At 44.8% G+C, this 17661-nt stretch overlaps 1 protein-coding gene across 1 annotated transcript in view; it reads left to right on the top strand.

Annotated features, from left to right (window-relative positions):
* Positions 1-1539, top strand: part of LOC147608200 (uncharacterized) — a 138396-nt gene extending 136857 nt beyond the window's left edge. Inside the window, 2 exon segments of the mRNA XM_086789112.1 lie at positions 874-991; positions 1125-1539. Of these exon segments, the coding sequence (XP_086645238.1) occupies positions 874-991; positions 1125-1276 (270 nt within the window). The 3' untranslated portion in view covers positions 1277-1539.
* The last annotated feature ends 16122 nt before the right edge of the window (positions 1540-17661 follow it).

Below are 17661 nucleotides of genomic sequence, written 5' to 3'. Positions count from 1 at the left end.
GCCAGACAGAGCTAGGGATTGAAAGGCATTCAAGAGAGCTTGCACCTCTTGCAAATAAGCACGCTGCGCTGAAGCATTGGCAATTCCATATTGACGTGCAAGCTTTTGCAAATTACCACAAAACACTTGCCAAGCCCCCATTCCATCTTCCCTGACCCTGTCCACAAAGTGTTGCACCACCTGCAACATAAACACATGAAAAACTTCATGATCCAAAAAGGATTGATTAAAACGCAATGGTAGCTTTCTCAACATTCTTCTATAAGCATCCACAGGATGGTGCAACAATTCCAAAACCAGAGGGAAGTGATCCGAGAGCACATGTTGTCTCTCCATGGTCATAGCGATGATTTCGGGCAAGAAAAGATCATGCTGCAACACATACATCCAAGACTGAACGTGCTGTTGAGAATCAAAAGTATCCATGACCGCGTGTCCTACAGGTTGGTATTTGGGTGCACTCCTATATTACAAACATACAGGTTGATATTGGATGGGAAGGGGGCACAAGGTGGGTGGGGGGTTGTTGGTGTTTAGTATGTGTGTGCACGCATGCACATGGAGTGATTGTTTGCCTTGTTGAATAAGGATGTGGGGCATGCGGTACCAAGCATGTACTCATGTTTATGTGTGCATCTCTCACATGCGCGTGTTGCCATCATGCAATCATATGTTTATGTATGCAATTGTTGCATGCGGGAAATCCTTCACATCCACCAGAGTTTCTCTTTCTAGTTTATCTTCATGAAGTATATGCTTATCTTCCTTTAAAGGCTTAATTTCTTGCTAAGATATACACTTGTATAATAGCAGTGTTGTAATGCTTGCAATTGTATGCACATGTTTTGAATGTGTAATCCTGCTGGTCTTCAGGCATCTTGGGTGAAAATGGGACCTACTGGAGCACAAGCATTGTTGATGGCAGGCTGCAATGATATGGGTGGTTCTCTTATGAATGAGAGTATAACTCGTGCAGCTGGAGCATCCTATGGTATAGCATAACCGCCAGTTTAACTAATCTTCATAATCACAACTTGGATGAAGCAGAAGCACCAGCATTGGTTTGAATGTGAAACATACTCTATGCATTAAAGGATTTAATTCTAACCGGTGGAATGATGCAGGTGAAGAGCTCACTCCTCCAGAGATGGAAGCTTTGATATGCTCTGTTGGGAGGATCCCTCAGCAAAGGACCACCCTTTATGGTAGTGCCATCCCAAAGCAGGTGGCAAAATCATTCATGGCTGCTCCACTCAAGGCACTGCATTCTTCTTAATAGATACTGCAAGTTTACAGATTACAGCCAATCTTTCTTTCGTTTTTCCCCTTCTTTTTTGTTGTGTGGTAATTACTAGAATTTGAGAGCCTTCTATGGCAAGTGTTCTGGGCACCCCTTCTAAGTAGGAGAGGTTGAAATTGCACGCGTGACTCTGGCTGACTTGATGAGAAAAAACACATGGAAGATGGTGTTAATCTTGACAATCAGGAAGTTCTTCTGTTTATCTATTATCATAGCACGTTAGCATGCTTTCACCCAAACGTGTGCATTTTTGGGGTCAACATATGTAGTCATTCAAGTCTTGATCATCACAAAACTCTAGAGCATCCCCAGACATTTCTTGAGACCTTGCATTAGAATGTCTTATAAATCTCTGACTTTGTTTCAAGCTTGTCTCTTGCCCTAGTTAGTTATCTATGAGGAGGTGAGCTTGTTTCAAGCTTTTCTGTCACAGTAGTTAGGCCTGGTTCGCAAGCTGAGTGGACACTTGTGACTTGGCTTTATCCCTACCCGATACATGTGCATACAGATATATCCACAGCTGCTTAGCACCTTTTTTTGGTAAGGGGAGATGTGTGGAGCCTGGGGTGAACTTGACAGGGTGAATTGCCATAGGTAGATACTGGAAGATCTACACAACAAGAGACATGGTCGAATGGGTGGCGGTGGCCACCCATTCGACCATGCGGCCAACAAATAGTAGGGCTTTTACCCCCGCTAAGTGGCATGCAGTGGGGCACCATTTTCTAAGACTTGGGGTCCCTTTTGGCCCAACATCTCCTCCGAGAGAATGCTCCCCACCAGTGTTTCCCTGCAGGCCCATCCTGCCCATCTCAAACTCAGATGCTCTGCCATCTTGCATTCCTTGGATGGATGGACTTGTAGCGCCTGATTCCTAGCATGGGACTCTCGATTTGCCTTTGTACCACATTGGAAGGTGCCCTGCTCTTCTACACGTTCCTTTTTTTTCCCAGGAAAAAGATCCTTCTATTAGTTACTGAGAAAACACCCAAAAAGGCTACCTACAAACTCATCCTCAACTGCAAAACAAGAGTCAAGGTGCATGAAAGGGGAGGATGCTCTCTCCTCCGGCTGGCTGCTCTAGCAGGAGAAGGCTATCTCATACAATAGGGGGAGGGGGAAACAACCACACACGTGGTTTGTAATGCTGAATTGGGCTCGCCACCGCTGTTAGTGAGAAAGGGACCATAATGCCAGATCCTCAGAAAGGCCTCTTGGTGCCTCCGCATGCGGTTTGAGCCACCCTAAAGTTGCCCCCACTGACCATGGACGTTATGAATATATCAAGCCAAATTCTCCGGATGGACTCCACTAGCGGGGTGAGGGTGCCTTTGATGGCTTCGGTGCATCAAGCTCTCCATATGTGCCAGGCAGCTATACTACTTTGTAAATCCCCCATCTCTGGCAAGAGCCTGGTGACTAGTGACCTGTGGATGGAGCTGGGATTGGCACTGCAGAAATGCGAAGGCGAGAAACTTGAAGGGCTAGTCCCCCACCTTCCTCCTCATATGACGTGACAACCGCGGCCTTAGTGGCCCATGGCCACATCTCGGATATATTGTTGGTCTACCCCTAATGGCCAACCACGTGCCAATTGCCAAGCTCCTTTGTGCCAATTGCCACATGAAAAGAGTCATCTTCCACGGCCGAAAATTATCCAACAACCGCTTCCAAAAATTTGAGAGTGCGCGCGGCGGGAGGCCTTGGGACCGCCAACATACTACCGTTGCTGGAGTGCTCTCTACCTTTGACATCCGAATCCTATGGCCTAGCCGTGCAGTGGAAGCCAAAAGGGGGTGGAATGAAGTCATATCTCTTGGTGGTATGGGACACCAAGGCTAGGTATGTGGTACTTCATTGTATTTATGTGTGCACCCTTGGGCTCGGGGGTGGTTGGGTGGATGAGTATATGCCTGGTTTATACATGTTTATGCATAGTGATTAGCTAGAGAGATCTTTAGGGTTTTAACAGTCAATGTGCCACTCATGTGCATGAAAACAAATCACCCTCACCCTCTTTAAGGTGCATCCCTTGAAGTCCTCTAAGGGAGTCTTTGCTCTCTCCAATCTACCATGAAGCGCGATAGAAAAGGTAAGTAAGACGAACGCCTCATCTGTGTCATTAATTGCAAGGTGTATATCGTGCCTAGTGAACACTCCCATCCATTGGGGGGGGGGAGGGGGGGAGGGCCTAGTATCCGGCCCAACCACTCTGGGGGGTGGCGGAGTCGATGTCGAGGCTAAGTCTATCCTTGCCCCGGATCTCAGTAAGGCTCCTCTCTTAGGCCTCAGGGGGCAGCTATCTGAATGTGAGCCAATCTCCAAGCGGCCTAGCCAGCAGGCCCATGCTCAAAGCTTCCCATCATACGTGCGCACGAGCCTCGAGCACGTGATTGCTAGGTAGACATACCATGGGGTTCCAAATCAATGGCTGGTGAAGAGGATCCTTGGAGACTACCAGAGCGAATTGCTAAAGGGCGGCTTGATATGATCCCAAAAGCACGCATGAGACTGGCTACAAATGTGTCCTTGAATGCTAGGCTGAAGCCACATCCCGCATCTCTGTGAAGATCCATCTTGTGCTTTGAGGCCAAGGGCCTCTCCTAGGATCAGGGTGTTGGCGGAGATCCTAGCTAGGAGGAAGTCCTTCCAAGGCTCACCACCTAGAAGAAGGCCTCAAACAATCAATTTGCCCAAAAGGGCATGGCTTTGAATGGAGGGATTGATGATGCCTAGGCCCCCTCTGCGTTGCGGCATCACTCTCCAGGCCACCTTGTCCTAGGCCGCTTAGTCTCCCGTCACTGCCATAGAAAGTTGCAGATCAAACGTTGAACCTGACCAATACAAGCCCGAGAGAAAGACTAGCAGGAGGTGATTAACCAATCTAGTTTGCCACCACAACCCGGCCAGCTAAGGAGATATTGGCAGAGTTGCAGTATAGCAGCTTCTTCCGAATGCTCAGACAAGAGGGGCTAGCTGTTGCTCGGGGGAGATATCAATGCCAACTTGGCATCCTAGATAAGAAACCGGAGTGCCCTTGACCCACTGATAAGCTTCAATTGGACGCTAGGTCAGGGTGGGCGATGAGCCAACCCATAAACCACACAACTTGTGCCAATTGATCTATGCCCGAGAAGCACGAAGAAAGATCTCAATCACCTCGGCAAGTCTTTGGAGGTTCCCTCGTCCCCCGATAGGTATGTTGCCGTGTCATTGGCGAACTCCAAATCAAGCCACTCCTCCTACACACGGATGGGAAGACGTAGTCCTTGAAGCCCTATCCCTTGGGCGGAGAGAAAATTGCTCATGGCCTCCGCGACAAGCAGGAAGAGAGAAAGCGCTAGAGGGCAGCCCTGTCGGACCAAGCGAGCGGGAATCTATCGAGCTCCTTGAATAAGAAACTGGCTGTGTGAAGCCGAGTAGAGTCTCGAAACACCTTGGACCCACTTCTTTGGAAAACTCATCTTGCACATCGTTCCATCCAAAAACGCCCAATCAACTCTGTCATAGGCTTTCTCGAAATCCAGAGGGAGAACAATCAAATCCTATTAGCGCAGCCTATGGCCGAAGCGGTTGCCTCCCCGAAGGTGAAGATGTTGTCCAGGATGCTCCATTCCAGAACAAAGCGGGTATGTGTACCATGAATGAAGTCAAGGAGAAAGGGTGGTTGATGGCCTTGGCGGATCCAAGGCGACTACGGCTGCTCCTCAGTGAAAATCTAGGCCCTCCCGAATCCTCTCAATCTTACTGCAAATCTCAAAGTCCTAGATGAGGCTATCAGGAATCTGAGTACTCAAATGTATGTCCTACCTCCAGGGGTCCTCCAAGAAGAGAATAACCGGTGTATGGTTGGAGAAAGAAGTGCCTACCAAAATACCAATCATGCCACCACGACCACAAGCCCACTCATTTGCATATAACCGATCTAATATGGAGAGATTAGGGCCAGTACTCCTCATGTCAGAACTAGAAAAACTTAGGATTGCATCCAAACTCTGGAAGATGCCAAGAGTGCTGTCCTCTGCGAGCCAAAATCACCTTCTCCCAAGCCGAGTACTCTATACTAGATACTGTAGCCATGCCACCTCTGAGTTTGTTCTAAGTCGACTCTAGCATGTTAAAATTCCCTCCCATACACCAGAAATCTGCCTACAGTGGCAAGGACTGACGAACTGAAAGTAGACATAAGAACTCCTTACAAAGGAATGAACATAAGCATTTACTTACTTGCATGGTGGAATAATATCTTGGGAGTACATAAGAACCTTTATTTAAAAGATAACTCAGATGGATTAATGAGCATGTATAAGATAAGATTGGTTGCCAAGGGTTATGCGTAGACCTATAGCATTGACTATGAGGAGACATTCGACCTGGTTGTGAGAATGGCAATCGTGAGAGATGTCATTGCTATGGCCGCCGTAAAGGGTTGGCCTTTACATATCTGATGGATGTAAAGAATGCTTTCTTGCATGGTGATTTGCAAGAAGTATACTTGATGCAGCCACCGGGTTATGAGTGATGCACACCCAGATTTTATGTGCAGGTTACGTTACGCAAAGCCCTATATGGCTTGAAGCAAGCACCCAAAGCATGATTAAACAAGATTAGGGAGTATCTTGTTACCATTGGATTTCAGATATCCAATGCAGATTTTTCACTTTGTGTAAAAAAGACAGACATAGACATCATGCTATTAGTTAGGACCGACCATTGTATGTTATAGTAGGAGAGTACTTTTCCTTATAGTATGTACTCTTATCTCTTTATGTTAATGGTTGTAGAGAAGAGAAGAAGATAGAAGAAAATTCAACCATCCATCTCTCTCTTGTGTCTTGCTCTCTCTCTCTCTCTCTCTCTCTCTCTCTCTCTCTCTCGCGTGTGTGTGTGTGTGTGTGTGTGTGCGTGCGTGCTTGCAAGAAACTCAAGCTCTCCCTCTCCCCCTTATTCCCTTGAACTTCTTGCGCAAAGAACCCATGTCTACAAAATCTTCATATTTTAGGAGACTTCACGAGTAGAAAAACCATGACTCAAACATAATAGAAACTAGAAGGCCCAATCATAATCTTCCTCCTTAAGATAAAGATTGGTACACTGGTCACAGTGAATGCATTGTCTTTTGGTTCATGATCTTCTTCTTGTTCTTCCTCAACTACAAGGTTTGCATGCTCTTTTTCATGTTCCTTTGGCATCTTCTTGTTTGTCAACATTTTGCTTCTATGTGACCAAGATTCTTGCAATAATTGCACTTGATTTCCATGGCTCGTTTCTTCCCTTTCCATTTGGTTGCCATAGCTTTGTCTACATCAAATGCCTTTTCACCTTGATCCTTAAGAGACGACGGTCTTCTTCTATCAACACTAAAAGTATGTCATCATAGGGTGTCTCTCTGGCCACTCTCAAAAATGTCAAAATCTCTGAAAACTTAGTGATTTCTTCTGAACATCTTCTTCTATGCTAGAACAACCTTCCTATCATCTTCTTCAACATTCACTGCTAGGCTTGAGAGTTGTTGGAGAATAGAGCCAAATGTGCTAAAGTGTTGTCCCAAGATCTCTTCTTCACTCATTTTTAAACCAAACCAATTTTTATTGTTGCTTATCTTATTGCCAAACAAATTTCCCAATTTGTCCCATACCTCATTAGTACTTCTGTTGAAGTCCACATGGTGAACTTGATGGTAAGACAATGCAGGCCTGATGAGAGCGATGACCTTGTCATTTCAATCTTATCAACTTTGAATCTTCTCAACTGCTTTGTTGCCTGGTTTCTTGTCGGTGCCGTTGACCACGGACCACAAGCTAACCCTCATTATAAAGACATTTTTGTCTGCCATGTTCAGAAGCTGTCCAGAAGTTGATGCCATTTGAACTTGTCTATTTCAAAACTTCCCTTGCTACCTCTGAAAACCCTTAAATATCTGCAAAAAGCCCTAAACTTTGATGAATGAGAGTGCTTAATCAGATGATTATTACCATGTGTTTGGAAAGCCCTAAATCTAATGTTGTTGTGTCATGCTGTAAGTACTCGTAGAAGATGATGGTGCTACACTTAAGATAGATGCATTTTTTTGCTGATTTAACCCCGCGTTTTCTACTCTACAAGTTGTGGCGCTTGCGTTTTGCACTAGGGCATAGTTAGAACAACAGATGGACCACTTCTTCCTTGCGTTTATGGCTAAATGTTAGCTCAATGCTGGCTGCCAATTGTATCACCTACAGCCTATGTTTAAGCAAAAAAAGACGCACTGAGCATATAGATTATGCCCGGGGAGTAGAACAATGCCGCCAAGTTGAGATTCTAATAAGATGGTTATTTGTCTAGCGCACTTTAGGGTCAATTAAAGCAAAGTTGAAGCAAGAGCGTGAGACCATGCACACGAAGAAAACTTGGTTCACTTACCAAATAAGAGGGGTGTAGAAAAGCATTGGTTCACTTACCAAATAAGAAAGGTGTAGAAGGTGCTATAAACTCTCTTCACCTGGAGCTGTGAGCTCGCCCTGCCCTATACCCTTCGCATTGTGCCTCTCCCCCCCAGACGTCACCCCTTTCTCGCTTGCATGATTCCCTCGTCCACCTCTTGCCCGTCCTCCAGCCCTCGCTTCTCCTTCCTCCGGTCACTCCCAAATCCTAGCCCTAAGCACACCGCAAATGCTTGATTGGAGTTGCAAGAGAGAGGGAGAGAGAGCACTCCACTTCTATTGCACAAATGGAAGAATGAGTAACAAATAAGAGAAATTGGCTTTTATAGTTCCAAAACTTTTACCACTAGGCCACGCGAGAGTAACTGACCCATGGCGCCCAAAACATCATCACAAGGCTTTTCTCTATGGTTTGGCCAACTGACCAAGATCCTCTTGTCTATCCTTCGAAACTCAAACTTGGGAGCGTCTTTAGGACGTTTCAATCATCAAATGACGAGATTTACAATATATTGCCGATGCCCATTACATAAGTATGCAGACATAGTTGTCGTAAGAATGTGTTAACAAATATGTGGTTAACATACTCCCTGTCCTAAACTCGATCGCGTCCTCGTGATCGATAAGAGGTTGTCGAGGCATGCGGGGAAGTATCGCACTTGGTTGGTTCTCCTGTCTCTCCAAAAATGAGAGGGGATGGGAGAGTTAGTAAGATGGAAAGAAGTTAGTGGAGTACTGGCGACAATTAAGTATCCAGCTAGTTTGATAGCTCTTAAGAATTCGCTTTCTTGTATGTGCCTAGTAGTACTCTTTATTTTGTTTTTGGGTGTTGTTTTTTTTTTTCCGCCTTTGCGCGGCGGAACATCCTTATTAGAGGAGTCAGAGAACTTGAATGAGGAGACTAGCATGGAATACTTAATGACCAGTATCCCAGTGGCAGGTGGTATGATTAAAGAGAAGTTAGTAAAACAATGGTGTTAGTAAGCAAGTGGGGAGGAGGGAATTCTAAAGGAACAAGGAGGCAACTTGCATGGAGACTGCTTGTGCTCTGAGATGTTGTATGTTGATGGCGATGTTCTCCAGCCTCTACATGTTGGAAAAAACCCTACGGGACCATACACCTCACCGACGTCGGCCACTCGCGAGGACTCAAGCTGGCATGTTGCCCTCTCAGGCTCTGTCGCTCGATCCTCTCGCCCCTAAGAGGGATGTCTACGCACTAGGGTGGGCTAATTCACTGCACTAGCCTAGGCCCTAAGAACTAGGCAACATCACAATCACTCGCCTCAATTGACGAACCTCATTCTCCCAATTGTATGAGGGATACAATGGGCCAACTCCGGGCCTTACTAACATCTCCGCCATTCGGCTATACAAGCAAAAGAACAAGGCAGTGGCAAGGTCGGGAGAGTTGTACCTGTACCTTAATTTAACCAAGATAACAATAATGGGTATCTTGGCTCTCGTGGATGTTGAGTTATCAAGAAGAGGGTTTTGTACTAAGTAGCCCATTTGGCTACATTTGTGAGCGAGCTTACCCTTGAGTTGATCTTTGAGTGGTTAGATAAGCTCTGATATTTGTAGCACTGCCCCTTGGTCTGGTGACGAATTCGAGAGGTAGGGTGGAGCATCGGCTTTGTGGTTTGAAAGGGTTGGGCAAATTGAGCTGTTGAGTGCCCATGGGTTGGGTAAGGTCAAGTCCGTAGAATTTAGTTGAGAAAGAGGAGACTTGCTTGCCCATTGGTCACCAAACCATCTTCGTCTATTGAACAAGTACCGGCTTGGTTGGGGTGGTGTGGCCAAATTGCTAAGAGGTATGCTGTGGAAGCCAAATGATGGAGTTGCCGTCATGGAAGCCTTGAGCTTCTAAGAGGTGCTTGGGCACCCATCATTGCCGAGTGATGAAGGTCCGTGGTGGTCGAGGCTTGGTTTTTGGTCGACGAGGCTTTGAGCTAGGTGTAGGTTGTCGACGTTGAGAATAGGCTTTTGATGGTGACTTGGGCAGCCACAGGTGTGTGTTGCCTTCATGGAAGCCTTGAGTTTTGAGCACAATGGTAGGCACCCACCAGCGTGGGTGGCTTCGTACCAGCGTGGGTGGCTTCGTTGTGCTTGGGGTTGCCTAACCGACGACCGTGGAGCCCTTTGTCTCACAGCTTCTTGGGGAGTTGGTGGATGAGCACAAGCAACATTCTTGGGTAATTGTTGCCTTCATAGTAGCCTTATGCTCGTAACAAGCGGTCGAGGACCAGTCAACGTTAAAGGTTTGGGTTAGGGTTGGTTTTTGTTGGCTTAGTTGGCGTCGTGTGCTTGGGTGGCGGGAGAGGCCTGTTGCAGGGACGCAATTACGAGGGGGAGAGGAGCAAGGGAGGAAAGCTGAGAGAGACGCCCAAACACGGGCGCAAGAGGCGGAAGGGGGGAATGCGAGCAGGAGGCAGAAATGGGGCATCAGTGCTAATTACTTGTTCTCTCTTGCTTCCCTCTTCTTCCTCTCTCCCTCTTACTTGAGTGATTAGGTTACAAACACGATCGTCTTCCGCAGAGATCTTATACGATCTTCGCAAGAGAGGTTGCATCACCCGTTGGATTACAGCAACGGCCTCGAGGTGATAATGAGTGCGGGAGGACGACGGTGACGAGCGGCTTCGGTGGAGCTCTTGAGCATTTCTCGAGCTCGACAGATAGGCAACTTTCCACGACACATTAGGGTAGGGTTTCCTTAACAACTTCCAATAGTAGTTACATTTGCCTTTCTTTTTAGGCTTATCAATCTCACCATGCTTTTCAGAAGATTGGGTGGGTTAATTCTTCCTTCTGCTTATAGTCACTCTGAGAAAAGGCTTTACATTTACTCCTCCTCACCATCCTTTCTAGAAGATTGGGTTGATTCTACCTTTGGCTTATAGTCACCTTGAGAAAAGGCTTTGACTTTATCTTTTTGACTGACAGTAAATGCCTAATCTCCCACATGCATGCTAGCTTAATTTTGTTGAGATTGCCCTTTTTGCAAGAGCACTGTAACCAACTCATCACACCACATAAAGGGATCGAGATTACCCTTCATCATGAGCAAAACTATGGTGGATGGATACAAAACCCTAGTATGAATCCAATAAAGATGTGAGAATAGTAGACACCAATGAACTGTTTGGATAGACCTCATCAATACATGCAAGCTACTCCTTGAGATCTTTAGGAACCCATCCATTAAAGCTTCCCTATTCATATGCTTGGACTCTAATAACTATTTACATAAGTAGGCCACTCCTACCTTATTATATGCACGTGGTAAAGCATATCCCAAGCTTGCTTAGAAATTTTACATGTGCGAATATGAGGAAGAATGCTCCTTTTCACAAAAAAATTCACCAATACATGGGCATGTGCATCCCTATCATCCCAGCTGACTTGTTCCACTATGGGAGAGGTGCGCAGCAAATACTGTAGGCAGATACATAGTTACATCTAACTAGTGTCATCATCCAAAGTACATGTTATATCCTATGCTAGCAAGACATGCATGTCTCAATTCTAAGAATAACATTCCAAATACCTTTGGCACAACTAATACATGATGATGTATTATATATAGGACCACAACAAATAGATGGTCCTGTTAAGCTTATCTTTAGCCGAATGCATCCTAAATACATCAATGTTTACCATTTTAGCTTACAAACAATAATTTTTTGACACAAAATACAAATATCACAACTACTAAAGGTATTGTCAATGCCCATTGTGAATGCAATCAAGATGGTTATTGGCACCAACAATAGATCATTGATGATGAAGGAAACATGCAAACTGAATGAAAAATGACAAAGTATAGAGTACAGAAATGTTACTAACACGGATGTAAAAAATTAATGATAATGATACTGATGCTATCGAAGTTGTTTGATGATGAGTTCAAAGATACGATGTCGAATGATAATGACAATGGCTTTGTCTACGTACCAAATGTCACTACACTGTTAAAAACCCAAAATCAAACAAATGAAGTTCAAATCAATGCTCCCTCGGGATGTGTGTGAAAACTTTACAGCATACGAACGAGCCTTAAAACGTGCCCGAAACACCTCAAAACAAAACACTATAGGGTATACCTTCTCCATCTAAGAGGATAGATCAATATGAGATAATCATAAGAGCATATTGACGAGGAGAAGATAACTAGTAGGTGAGGGCAAAGAGAACCTACCTTGATACCAATTATTGGAGTGGAGATGAAGGTTGCAACCCACACACAGATGCAACAAGCAAGTAGAGATAGAGAAAAGTACAACACTCAAAAGTAGATTGATTGAGAGTAAGTGAAGTATAAGTGAAGTGACATGATAAGGTCACTTACACACACTCATAATAGTGTGTACATACACTAACTTCTAAAGAGGAAAAACGTGTCTCGACCCATTATTAGCCTACACCCACATATCACTACCATATAAATGGTTATAGATCGAAGGGCAAAACGATGCAAATTGGCTTGTTCTACTCAAGGAAAGATTTAAAGAGCCCAATAAGAGTTGGAATGAGCCATAAAACATGCTCACAAGCCTTAAGGTTTAGGAGGTATTTCTTTTCTCTTTTTTACGACATGATTATCTCTAGTTTTTCACACTGGTTTCAGCCTGACTTTCTCAAAAACAAAATTTGAGCATTAATTTTTCATGGTGTAAAAAACTTTTCTTGTACGATTATCTTTGGTTTTTCACATCGGAGTTGGCATGAGTATCTCAAAAAACAAAAATCGTGGTATGATTATCAATAATTGTTCATGCCAAAGTCAACATGAGTTCTTTTTTAAAAAAGGGGTTTCGCACAGCGTGAAAAAGTGATTATCTCTAATTCTTCACGTCGGCATCAACATGAGTTTTTGTAATGAAGAACTAAGAGTTTTTCAACGACATGATTATCTCTAGATTTTCCTCCAACATTGGCATGAGTATCTCGAAAAAGAAAAACATGGTGTTATTATCTATGTTTTTCACCTCGTCGTCGACATGAGTTTCTTTAAAAGAATCATTTTTTTTATGGTGTGAAAAACTTGAGCTTTTCACGCGTGATAATCTCTAGTTTTTTGCGTCGACGTCGGAGTGTGTATCTCAAAAAATTTACTTTTTTTCCCACTGTGAGAATCTCCGTTTTTTTATGCCAACGTTGATGGTTGCCTCACTAATGCATTGCATGTTTCCCATGGCATATTGTGTTTGGGTTGGAGTTTATGCTCCTGGAGGCATAAGAAAAGAGTCCCATTGAGTGGCCGAAAGGCCCAACAGTTGGCCACGATCAATAGCATTTACATGTTACCCTAAGAGACATGGATCAATAATAGCATTTACATGTTACCCTAAGAGACATGGATCTAGTACAGTGGACTATCTCATAGGCTCTCTCATTGATACCTCTCATTTCGGGGCTCTCTCAGCTAAACCTTTTGGAGTTGCAGCTAATTATGCCTACTTGGACTTCTCTCATACACCACTCATCCATCCACCATACTCTATCCCCGCTATATCCGAAGTACCACTTCAGCAAAGAAACGTCACCCGTCTATTCTAATTACCACTACCATAGCCTCTTTGATCTAGATCAACATGGTCCCATGGATGACTTTACCCCGGTGGCTAAAAAACTCCACACATCAACATCCATAGCTTTCCCTCACACCCAATCCACCTTCAAGACACCTTGCGAAAACGTCCCATAGAATAGTTGGTACGATGAGGAATGCTGAGAGACCCAAACCCACCTCCACTACGAGGTAGCCGAAGGCTCTATCACACATGGACATGCCTACATTGCTTTTTGTTGCCTTGTTAAAAGGAAAAAGAAAGCCTACCTAGCCAAGCTTAAACGTGAATTATACCAACTATTCTTGGGACATTACTGTAAGGAGGCTTGGAGGCTTTTCCAAGATCCTCCTTGCCAGCACACCACCCTGATTACTTTGACGTATACCTTATGCCACCTCCCTTTATCAAGTCCCTAATCAGTCACCCATACCCCACCCCCAGGAGCCCGTCCCTCGTAGTCATCCCTTTTTAGTATGAGCATGGTGAGAGATGCCGTTGACATGTTACAAAATGGAGATCATGATGAAACATGAATCATACAAGCATAGAAGAGGTACAATGTTAGAATGCTCTCTCTCTCAATCTCTCTCAAGACACAAGGAAGAGCTCTCTATAGCATAAAAGGGGATTGTGTCTTTTCATTATGAGGAAATGCCTTATATACATTTGGCTCTTATTCACACTTGGATGCTCAAAACTTACTCAACTAGGCCTTGGGTGGCCAATATCTCATAATGTATAACTTTTATAGTGCCGTTTTATGACAGTTATTAATGTCCTCAATTGGAGGAGCATGTTTGTTAATTCAAAATGGGATTAACATCCACCCCTTCCTAATGTAGGTTCTGTCCTCAGAACCTGTTATCGAGGTCTAAAAACTTGGTCACCGAACTCATGTCGGTAGAAATTTCTTCGTGATTGAAGCTTCCTGACTGTGCATCTGAACGCTAAGTGGGAGCGTCAAAATCCTGTGTCCACCATGTCTTCGAACGTGACGCATGTAACTCGGAATACACCTTAGACGATGGTAGTACAGCATCATGCCCCGATCAGATGGCCCTTCATTCATGTCGAACTTTAGTTGCTCAGCTTCATAGCCATCATAGGGCTCTTTAGGTTGATCAATTAGGACCATGAGCAATTTCAAAAATCTAACACTTGCCACGATTGCTGGATCCGAAATTCTTCGCTATGCTTTTATCCATGTAAGCATTTGTTTCCTTTGCTCCCATATGTCTGGAAATGTTGCTGGCATGACGATCGAAAAGTTGTAACAGACATGGGAGTCACGCCATTTGACTTCCTGAAACTCCAACGGTGTCCATCTTCTCTTAATTGGCATGTATAATGGTCAACCTGTTGTGTTGGTGGCATGCACATGTAGACTTGGTTGTACTATGTTATTATTAAGTACTCTTTTCGCCAGTCTGGTTGTATTCCAAAATCCTCTAATTTGGGCTATGTCTCATCTGTGACAATGGTGGCATAGCCGCCTCGTGTGTACGCGGTGAGGCTTCCTCCACATGTGCGGAAGCAGTAGCTGATCATGAAGGTGACAATTCTGATTTCCAGCAGGTCAGCTGATTGGGGATTGGCCAATTTTGTGTGCTTTGCCACATTTGTCCATAATGTTCCCTCTCCAGCCAAGGGAAGTAATTCTTCTAAATCAGGGCGAGGTGCTCGTAGAGGATATGGCACATAGTGTTGCTTTGTTGGTGTGACCTCGGAGTAGGCTTCTGGCATAATCTATCTTGTTAGCTCAAATGGAATGACTTGCATGAGAACCTTGAACATCAACTTGGGTTTTAAGAGAGGATTGCCAGCACGAATCAAGCCCTCGTACTCTGCACTAGACAATGATTCCAAAATTGTGTCGTCAGGATAGCATACCTCTTGAGGGTGTCGTTTTGGGGAGACGGGTGAGGTGCTAGTATCTCCTTGGGAGCGAGAGGGTTAGTGAAAAAATCTACTGCTGAGGAGTGAACGTAGAGAATATGCAGTCGGCCTGAGATGTGTTAGTAGGTGGTGTATTAGGATAGGAGTTAAGAAGCTTACTAGCGACATTAGAATATGTTGAGATATCGAGCTCGTCTAGTGAGGCGGTGGACACTGATGACCCGCCTGGGGGATAGGCCCCACACTTACACCACTGGCATGGTTGGTGGTGATATGCGGCCAGGCTGTGTGACAGCCACTCTAGAGACTGGCATAGTTATAGCGCCAGCTCATTTAGTCGGGTTCACACTATAGAGAACCCGTGTATGTATTTGGTTGAGTACCTTTCATATTGTGTGTACTCTTATTCTTGTATATGGTGTGTTGAGTGTTGAGTAGAGAAGAAGAAGATTTTCAGCCTCTCACCTTGTATGTTCTCTATTAGGGTTTTGTGAGTGTGTGTGTGTGCTTGCAAGAGCTCAAGCTCTCCTCCCTCCTGCATCTTTTCATGGTATCAGAGCCTGGTTCGTGCTAAGGGCTGAGCTGCAAGCAAGAGAACCACAGGAAGCGGTACGAGGATAAGAGCTTCAACTACTCTTTCCTATTGTGTTGGTGACTACACCCTTGTCGGGAGCTCTACGGGAGGCACCGGCAAACGATCTCTGATTGAGGAGCTTTCTTCGCGGGAGTAAAGCTATAGGGCAACTATACAGTTCTTTGGACTACAATTTTCGGGCCGAAAACGCGTTTCGGGCGCGTCTGGACCTCCGTTTTTCAGAAAGCAGGCGATTTCGAGCACTACGGGTAAGTCATCGATTCTCTGCAGAACTCTGTTTTAAGAACTGCAGGAAGACAGATTGACTGTGCAGACACTGTGGGTGCTGCAAAGAGGTCTACATTTGCCATTGGGTGTATGTATGTGCATTGAAGTCACTGGTTGTGACATTTGAGAGTACTGCAGTACCGCTGTGCAGAAAATACTGCAGGTTGTGCAGAAAAACCAGAGTGCAGTTTCTGGTGAAATTGTGTGTTTGGCAAGATGTCTAATGATGGCATAACACAGATTGTGGTTGAGAAGCTGGATAAGAATAACTTCCATGCTTGGAGGTTCAGGTTGACAAATTTCCTGATGGGAAAAGGCTATTGGGACTACATAGAAGGTGAGCATGAAGAGGCACCGGAGATACCGGATATAAATCCGACTGCTGCAGATGTGAAAGAGTTTAAAGACTGGAACCAAGGAGCCAGGAAGGTTATGTATTGGCTTTCCATTAGTATACAGGACACCATGATTGGGCACATTCAGGATGCCAAGTCCCCCAAGGAGGCGTGGGACACCTTGGTAAAGCTTTATGAAACAAACACCAAGGCACGTAAGATACAGTTGAAGAATGAACTTCACACTGTGGAGAAAAAGAGCATGTCTGTGAATGACTATGCGTTGAAGATAAAGGGTATTGTGGAATCCCTTGCATCTATTGGTGTGTCAGTAGATGATGATGACAAGGTGGAAGTCTGTCTACGTGGTCTCGGGCCACAATACAAGGCGTTCAAGACGTCTATTCAGACTCGGGAAAACATTCCCAACTTTACAGATTTGGTGTCTATGCTGATTATCGAAGAGAAGAACTTGGGTGAAGACCAACAGTCTTCACAAAGTAAAAACAGTTCAGAGCAACAGGCTTTCTACACGAGTTCAGGAAGAGGACGAGGTAGAGGAGGCCGTGGACGCGGTCAAGGAGGTGGCCGAACAGGTAATCAGAATTATGGCCAGCAGCAGCAGCAGCAACAACAGTCCCAGAATCAACAACAACAACAACACGCAGGTGGAAGAGGAAAATTCAGAGGCAGGGGGAGTCAAAGAGGCCGTGGAAATTGGCAAAGACAATATAATGATGCACGTGAATGCTATTATTGTGGTAAGCCTGGACATGTACAGTCAGAATGTTATAAGAAGCAGGCTGACATGCAAAATGGGAAAGTGCAGCAAAACAACTATGCATCCTCAAGCAGAAATAATGAGGATAATGAAAGGTTGTTTGTTATGCAGCATGTTGTGAATGCCATGTCTGAAAATGTTGATGCAGCACAAAAAGATAATGTATGGTATGTGGATTCAGGCGCTTCGAACCACATGACGAGTCATGGGGAGTGGTTCAAGGAGATGAAAAACCCGGAAAGACCAGGTTTTGTGGAAACAAGGGATGACACTGCTCATCCAATTGCCCACGTTGGAGATGTGCCATTGTCTATGCAGGATGGCAAAGTGAAGTACCTTGCAGATGTACTTCATGTACCAAACATAACAAAGAATCTGGTTTTAGTTGGCCAGATGATTGAGCAGGGTTTGCAGGTTAGGTTTAACCCTGATGGGTGTTATGTCGAAGACTTTAAAGACAAGTGCAGGTTGGTTGCAAAAGGCAACAGA

Source organism: Cibotium barometz, chromosome 53, assembly GCF_041138505.1.
Source record: "Cibotium barometz isolate CiBa-2024 chromosome 53, ASM4113850v1, whole genome shotgun sequence".
Lineage (NCBI taxonomy): Eukaryota > Viridiplantae > Streptophyta > Polypodiopsida > Cyatheales > Cibotiaceae > Cibotium > Cibotium barometz.
This window is presented reverse-complemented; position numbering and strand designations above follow the sequence as displayed.